Raw genomic sequence first — 8,022 nt, 5'->3', positions numbered from 1 at the left:
ATTTTGTCTTCGCTTGTATAAAGTAGTTATGTATAATGGAAAGCTGTATCATTCTGTATCTGGGTCTTTGCTGCTTTAGTGAACCCTTGTGAGGTTTCAGGTGGTAGAGAGCTTCACGGGGGACTTTCCACACTTGGTGAATATCCCCTAATGAGTAATCAGTATCTAAATAACACCCTGGGGTAAAATAGTCACAGTATTAATGCACCAGTTAGATAGCAGCAGTGTTACAGCAACATACACTGCAGAGGGCAGGGCATCTGTCCCGCTTCTCGCCAAGAGGACAAAAAGAAAGGGGGGGTACAAACAAGCAGCAGCAGAGCAGTGAGTAAGCAGAGGAGAGTCGCAGGTGCTGAAGCCCAGTCAAGACAGAGAGGACACATGACAGCTGGCCTGTCATACAATGACTTATTCTTCAGCCAACACGCACACACACACATACTCTTCACCAGTGGGTACTGTACATCAACTGTCCAGCTGGACAGAAAGTAACCTAAATGAAACTCACAAATCTTTATTGCTTTACAAAACAACTTATTTTATTCCATGACCAGTAGAAAAACAACAACTATATTAGCTGTACCATGTTTTGAGCACATTGTAGTCTTACAGTCTTGTCAATAATTGTAACAATTATGTGTCATTCTGGACCAGTATCACTGGTACTATATGTACTAAGCCGTTCTTATGAGGTTTTTATCTAGAGGTGGTTTGTTTCTCTGGATGCACGGTGATGGTGATAAATACAACAGGCTACATTAATCTTTTATAGTTTTTATATAGCTAATATAGCTCTCACACCAGCCCAGTGCTGAGTCTAGTCACAACAGAAGGCATGCTCTATATATGCGTTACGTGTTATTACTGGTACTATACAGCTTCTGTATGCACCAGATACAATATTGAGACTTCTCCCCACCTGCTGGCAGAAAGATTAAGCGCAAGTAAAGAGCAGAACAAAGTACTATGACATTCCCTGTACACCAAGCAGCACCAAGAATTAACTGTCACTGGGCATCTTGCTTGTGAAAGCTGAAGAGCATACTGTATTTGAAGACAATTCACACACTCACTCAAAGTAAATAGTATCTACAATCTTCAAATGATGCAGAACCATTAAAATAAAATCTATTATGTACAAATCAAAGGTTCAGAGTCATTACTTGGCAGTGTAATGCTTAAATCAAACTCCACAACTCCTAATAAGTACTGCACAGTCATTTTCACTGAGTGTACATATAGTAACTTAGCCTGTTTCCTTAAAGACTTTCTGTTTATCTCTCAGAAAACACTTTTGCTGTAAATTACACATTAGAACTATGTAACAAGTGCAGCCTTTTTTCTGCTTCATTACAGGTGATCATCTAAACAAAACAATCATAAATAAATTAAATACAAAATATACAGAAATTATTAATTCATCTAAGTTCAGCTAAGGGTGTAAAGAACCCTTTCTGAATGATGTCATTTAAACATTAACCGACAATTATTTGACATAACTTACTGCAGGCATAACTGTCATGAGAGGCTTGGTAATTGTAAATGTTGAATACATATTAACATCAAATTACTACCCAGAGAGAAAACTACAGTAAATACTTCAGCTGTGCATTCTCAAGCCGGTTAAATTCAATTCTACATTTTAAATTGCTATTTTGAGAAAAACAGGACTTAAGCCACCACATTTGTATTTTACAGTACATTCACTTATGCTGAGAGAACGCATTTTTTTAAGTAAAAGCTTAATAGGATATTTTGATGGAGCTGCAGCTGCTGAAAACAAAATCATGGTTTTTAAGACTCACTCGCCTGTTCTTCCTTCAATCTTGTCTTCATAACTCAAATCTCAGAGCCAGAATACCTAAGAGGACACAAAAGAGGTAAAAAAGAAAGAACAAAATGGCCTCGAGAATGCTTAAAGAAAATTATCTTGTAGTTACATACCTGCAGATTTTTGTCCAGATGATGACCGAAGTGAATCTATGGAGAAACTAAAAGGAACTAAGGCAAGCAACACTGGTTTTTTAAAATGGCACCATTCAACAAATGCAATGCAAAAACCAATGAGAAAATTGGCATAGCCTTAAAAGACAAGCCTTCATGAAATCAAATATAGTTCACACAAACTGTGCATATCTATGTGATCTTCTAATAAATAAATAAATACTTCTGTCTTTGTGTCCCTTATTTAAATGTGGCACCCAAACAAACATTTGGTGTGACAAAACTCTTATGTCCAAGGTTTTATCTAATAATACTTCAGAGGCAGTGTGATGCAAAATAAATCATGCAACCAAGAGCAAGCTTCACCAAGTGCTATACTTTGTGTACATTTTATGTCTGTGTCTAAAAGCAGTGTGTGTACCCTAGTGCATGCAGCTGTATGGTCAAATGAGTCTGAAAATGTGTGTTGAGGTTTTTGCTATTTAGGTCCCAATAGCCTGACAAATGTGTGTGTGTGGGTGTGTGGGAGAGATAGATTTTTAGAGGATGAATATCTTAATAACTTTCTGAATTATCTTCCCACACCCTGGACAAGGGGCCTGGAACTTATGCAGCCTCCTGGCACATGGGAAGCACGTTAGCAGGTGAGCCGTACGTCCGTGTATTATATTTCCATTACGTGGTCGCACTCGACAGAGCTTGCATGGCTCCAGCAGTGCCTCAGGCCTAACTTCTTCAACCTCCATGCCCAGATTTTCCTGACTCTCCCCTCCTGAGAGCTGCTCATCCTTGTGGAAGCCCGAGGGCCGAGGCCCCTTGCCTTTCCCAATGACCATAGGGGGCAGCGGCCGGTCAGCTGTGGAGTGAGAGGGCAGGATGACAGGGTCAGACACTGTCCTGCTGCAGTCTGGGACATCAATGCCTGTGTCGCTGTCATCTTCTTCATCATGGGTGGTGAGGGAGCTGCATGCTGGGATGTCAGGAACAGACAGGGAATGGGCGAGTCGAGGGACATCTTTGTACCAGTTCTTACGCAGGGCCCAGCAGCGAACACAGTACCTCTGTAGAGGCGTGTTGTACTTCCTGCATTCTGTGCACTGCCATGCATCCTGAGGGAAAAGGTAGATAAAGTCACATGTCTGCATTTTAAAGCTTTAATCTACAACTACAAACACCTAGAGCTATGACATATAGATACACAAACCTGTGTGGAGATCTCTGTATCCGTGTCATCACTCAGACACTGAGAGTCTTCATCTGGCTCCTCCTGCATCTAAATAAAAACACAAGACATCTGAATATTATCCTCACTTTGGATGATGAATTGACATTTTCTTCTCGGAGCAGAAACATTAATCAAACCTGATAATCTTCAGACTAAAAACCAAGCTCCTACCTCTCGATCTGCCTTTTCCTCCTTCCCTCCTCCATCATCATCCTCAGGGGGTGCCTCTCCTTCTCCTCCGCTCCCTTCCTCTAAGGCAGCCTCTTTCATCTCCACGCTCACCTGTTCACTCCCACCCTCGGTCAGGAACCAGAGGTCGTCTGTGGTGTCCGATACGATGGCCGTGTCCTCCTCCTGTGCAGGAGACAGCTGACACATCAGTCAGACCACCATTGCTATGGTCCAATTTACGCTACTTTCCAACAAGGAACTTTGTCTGTTAGATGTTTTTAAGCTTGGAAACTCCCTGGTTTAACCCTGACTCAATTTCTGTTTACTCTGAAGACTGTAGTTATGAAATTTTCTAACAACACATGAGGTTTCTTACTTGGTTTGTATGGATGTCGGTGGAGCCATTGCTCCTCCGGCTGTAGTTACTACGGAGATTACCCAAAAACCACCAGGGAAGGCCAGATAGGTCCCAGTCGTCCAGAGTTACATCCAGTTTGGGCCGTTTGCAGGCTGACCGTGGTAGGCCTTCAAGCGAATCTGGGGAGGGTTTTGAACAGTTAAATTCAGCTTTTTGAACCGATCTGATCCTGAGTGTATTTCTAACCATGTAACATGTTTGTTTACCATCGTCTGGCTCCCGAGGTCGCCTCTGGGAGGGGGTCTGCAGGAGAGGCCCATCATTGCAAGCCTCCAGTCCTGCTTTGACCACACCTCCGCACATCTACAGAGGAAAGAGACGAGAAGGGCAAAAATTAGAACACAGAGCCATGACTGAATACTTGGAGGACTCACAGCTCCTTTTCAAAATGGCCTCTGGAAGTGGGATGGTGGTTCAGGGAGCAAGGGGCTGGGCAATTAGGGTACGGGCCAGTGGGGAGGGAGTTCAAAAGAAATCTGGGCAATAAGAGGAACAGTGACAGTGGAAAAAAAGACAGAGAAATGCCAGAGAAGAAAGCCAGTGTACTAATTAAAACAGTGAGGAAACTAGTAAGTCAAACTTTTTTTTTTTTTTAAATCCACAAATTTCGATACCTAGTATAAACGTATCAACACTATGTGTCATACAAAATATCAGTCTTCATAATCATAATCAAATATACTGTTTTCAAAGAAGAGAGGAAACAGAAGCAGAAGGAAATTATTAAGAGTGCATCTAATGTGTGTCCACTGGTAACTACTGATTACATCTTACAGGTGAAATATGTACTTTAGTAAAACATACTTAATGTATGATCAGAGCATAAATTTGACAGCTCCCTGATTTATGACATGCAGCAATTAGAAATACGTTAATTCCTTTGATTCATAAAGCCTGACTGTGGCTGAATGATGTTTAGAGAGCACACAAGCAGACATACAGTAAGTGCTACAAAGTTGGATTTTGGAGGGAACCGGGGAGAAGGGTGTAGGAACACGGGGATGGGTGAAGAGGTTTAGGGTTATCGTTAGGCCCCGTGGCTGATCAGGAGCTGTGATCCTCCAGTTCGGAGCAGAGAAGAGAACTCTGAGACAGACAGAGACAGTGACTCTGCCCCCCATCCACTGGGTGGAGCTGGTGGGTCACAAAAGAGTGCATGAAAAAAAAAACACCCACCAGATCAAACCAAGGATGGGGTTGTACAGAGACGGTGCCACTCTGTACAAATGTACACCAACGAAGACAGCAGCCCTTACCAGCTAGCCCCTCCTCATTACACACAAGCAGACAGGAGCTCAATTTATACTCTCAAGACAAACTCTTGGTGAGTCAGTGCCTCAGTCCAGCACTGCAGGGTCACTACATCCTTTATTATTAAAAATACATTTGCGTATTTTTGCTTTGCACTGAGTCTGCTGAACCTGTCCCTTTGTATTCACAACGTTGTGTATAGTGAGGTGAGAAAGCCTGGAGGGGGGTCTCTGTTTCTTCTGAGCACCATGCTTCGGCTTTACCTGACCACGATCCTCCACTCCGCCCTCTACACATTCACGGCCCACAGAAAGATTCTCTGCAGCGTCTGCATTTCAGATGAGACACAGTAACAGAAAAAAGACACCCCCACCCTTTAATTATAGCATGACACACTCTCTCACTAAGGCCTTCTTCTATGGTTTTGTAGGACAAGCTGGAAAATGGTGTTCTTCTGGTCCAATGCAGAATCCCCTTGTCAGATGTGAACTGTCAAATTCACTCACAATGTATGCAACCAAAGAGATGATGTTTGGATATACAAAGGGAATATGGCAATAAGGCAAATGCAATATTCCCAGGGATCTTCCCTGTAAACATACCATGGTAAAGATACAAATGAAGAACTGAAGTCGTCAAAAGGAAGAGAAAAAAAGACAATTGAATTTCAAGTCACCACAAATGTACAATGTACTGACTGATGCCCCTTCACAAAAGCATAATTTCACATGAGGAATCTATAAACCATTAAATGTCAGTGTAACTTACCAGCACAACCAAGCACAACCAAGTATTTCTTCAGCATTTCATACACCGGGCTGTAAAATGACAAAATAAGATTTTTGAATGGACTTCCTTATCTAAGACATGTAAATGTAAACGGATACTCCAGCATTACTGAATATGAACAGAGGCTAGGGATGCACCGATACTGATACTAGCATCGGGTATCCATCCGATACCCATTTCCTGTACTCGTATTCATATTCATAAAAGTGTCCCAATAACACAGCACCTGATACCACTTTACGGCAGCGTGATGTTCATTTGGGCAGTCAGGTGCTAATTGAGAGCAAGGAGGAGCAATGTCGGCAGTGTGGAGGTATTTCAAAGTGGATGATGGTGACAAAAGTAAAGCGGATTGCAAATTATCCTCTCTTGTCAAGAGGAGGGACGAAAGCAAGTACTTTCAACACAAGCAATCTGATAAAACATCTAAAAAACCAACACAATGCCAAGTTCAAAGAGGGTTAGGGTTAGAGTCAGTCACAGCAATTTCTTACAGCCAGAGAATGAAACAATATCTGATGAAAATAAAACATGTTTTCAAGTAAATGTACGAAGTGTAATGGCATTAATAAGTACTCATATTGGTACTCTGTATCGGCAAGTACTTAAATATAAGTACATGTACTTGTAATTGGATTGAAAAAAATGTGGTATCGGTGCATCCCTAACAGAGGCTCCATTTTGGTGCGTGTGAATACCTCGGGTTTTTGACGGAAAAGCTGTCCACTTCTAGCAGCTCTCCCAAGGGGTCATCCTGGCAGTGGACTATGTGCTGCCTCTGTTTGTCGTACAGCTGCTTCCCCATGATGTACTGACCCAAGTAGTGCATCACCTACACAAGAGACTACATATTAGATATCCCAACACACCATGCGTGACACATAGATTGAAGAACCCAGTATAAAGAACCCTGAAATGACCCTAATTGCAGGTAACATCTTGGTATGAGCCAGTAGAACAGGTTGTAAACTGATACACATACTTGACATTGCACCTGACAGCTCACCTCTTTGAGTGTGAAGACTTCTTCCTGGGCTCCGGCAACACGCAGAATCTGCAGGAGAGGGGCCTTTGGTTGGACCTGGGGAGGAAACACATAAAATAAAAATTACTAATCTTATTCTGTTGTTCTAGCAAAGTAGCTGATACACTATAGATTTTGTTTCATTGTACCTGATTCCCCTCTCCAGGTAGTGTCCTGCATGATGAGCTTGATGCCGGAGCCTGGGCTGATAGGGAGCTCATAGTAAACGAACAAGGTCTGCAAAATCCAAAATGTAAACATGTTAAGATAGACCAGCCTTCAAACTCCCGATCAATATGATAATGTAACGACTTTCGTTATGCGTTGCACCGACGCCCACGAGGCCAACTCAACAATGTCAAATTATCGATAGCCCGAATTACTAAATAATGTTAAACGCGACCAAAACAACTTAATAACGTCAAATGTCGGCGGCCTAGTTAGTTTGAAGCTGAACAGACTGCGACAGAATACGTTACCACACAGCTGCCTGGAAAGAGTCGTTACACCACACCACCATTACTTTTCCTTTTGCGGCAGTACTTATTGTCTTTGAAGAGCGAAGCCAGTGTAGCCTAGCTAACATTAGAGAAAGGGATAAGGTAAACAAAAGCGCACACTTGCAGGTACTGCTGGCAACTGGGGTCTAAACGGCAACATGTGGGTAACTTTGGCAGGTGGCAAATCTGCTCATCGTTACTAGCAAACGTGTTAGCTAAGTTAGCTCACTTAGCTAGCTGGCGTCAATTCCTGAACAATGCGTCCGTTGAAAATGATCTCACCGTGATGAGTTGACATTACTTCACCGCTGCTACATCGTTCCTCACGCACTGCTGCATTAACAGCTAGACGACATCTTATAAACATGCATTTAGCTCATAAATTTTCAACATTAGCTATTAGCTATGTCTAACTAACAGGTTAACTGAACTACAGATTCAAAACGATGATTATGGACACACAAGTTCCGGATACGCAGTTTCACAGGCCAACCGTATGCTGCCCCCTACTGTTCATAAATGCCCTCAATGATTTTCAAAATACAGCACTGTCTACTCATACTGAGAGCAATCATGCAAATAATCGGATACTTTAACAGCTTCTTTTTACTCACATTTAAGATGGAGCTTAAGATGAACCCTTTCAGGTTTGCCACAACACCACCAGTATATTGAGCAGTTATGCTAACTGAAATACTTC

At 42.3% G+C, this 8,022-nt stretch overlaps 1 protein-coding gene across 4 annotated transcripts; it reads right to left on the bottom strand.

Annotated features, from left to right (window-relative positions):
• Positions 1 to 511: 511 nt before the first annotated feature.
• mdm4 (MDM4 regulator of p53) lies at positions 512 to 7,811 on the bottom strand. Of its 4 annotated transcripts, none has more exons than XM_051074528.1 (12): positions 7,605 to 7,811; positions 6,972 to 7,059; positions 6,805 to 6,879; positions 6,497 to 6,630; positions 5,778 to 5,827; positions 5,273 to 5,337; positions 3,965 to 4,061; positions 3,717 to 3,877; positions 3,341 to 3,523; positions 3,149 to 3,217; positions 1,945 to 3,053; positions 512 to 1,861 (listed from the first exon to the last, which is right to left on the bottom strand). In XM_051074528.1, exons 2-11 carry the CDS (start codon positions 7,041 to 7,043, stop codon positions 2,484 to 2,486), a joined length of 1,476 nt encoding a protein of 491 aa, XP_050930485.1. In that variant the 5' UTR covers positions 7,044 to 7,059; positions 7,605 to 7,811; the 3' UTR covers positions 512 to 1,861; positions 1,945 to 2,483. The 4 variants fall into 4 exon arrangements, with proteins under 4 accessions (XP_050930485.1, XP_050930483.1, XP_050930484.1 ...); XM_051074526.1 differs by having other exon boundaries at positions 3,341 to 3,538; positions 7,605 to 7,810; XM_051074527.1 differs by lacking the exon at positions 7,605 to 7,811 and adding an exon at positions 7,302 to 7,539 and having other exon boundaries at positions 3,341 to 3,538.
• Positions 7,812 to 8,022: the final 211 nt, after the last annotated feature.

Source organism: Lates calcarifer, linkage group LG12 (genome assembly GCF_001640805.2).
Source record: "Lates calcarifer isolate ASB-BC8 linkage group LG12, TLL_Latcal_v3, whole genome shotgun sequence".
In the NCBI taxonomy this organism is placed as follows: Eukaryota; Metazoa; Chordata; class Actinopteri; family Centropomidae; genus Lates; species Lates calcarifer.
This window is presented reverse-complemented; position numbering and strand designations above follow the sequence as displayed.

What these genes read in the sequence shown, in the direction of transcription:
- mdm4 (XM_018685831.2), bottom strand. Translation starts at nt 7,043, where the DNA reads ATGAGCTCCCTATCAGCCCAGGCTCCGGCATCAAGCTCATCATGCAGG. An exon ending in GGTTGTGCTTGGTTGTGCTG is followed by an intron (nt 5,338 to 5,777) that starts GTAAGTTACACT and finishes TCTGAAATGCAG; the next exon opens with ACGCTGCAGAGAATCTTTCT. An exon ending in CCGACATCCATACAAACCAA is followed by an intron (nt 3,539 to 3,716) that starts GTAAGAAACCTC and finishes CTGATGTGTCAG; the next exon opens with CTGTCTCCTGCACAGGAGGA.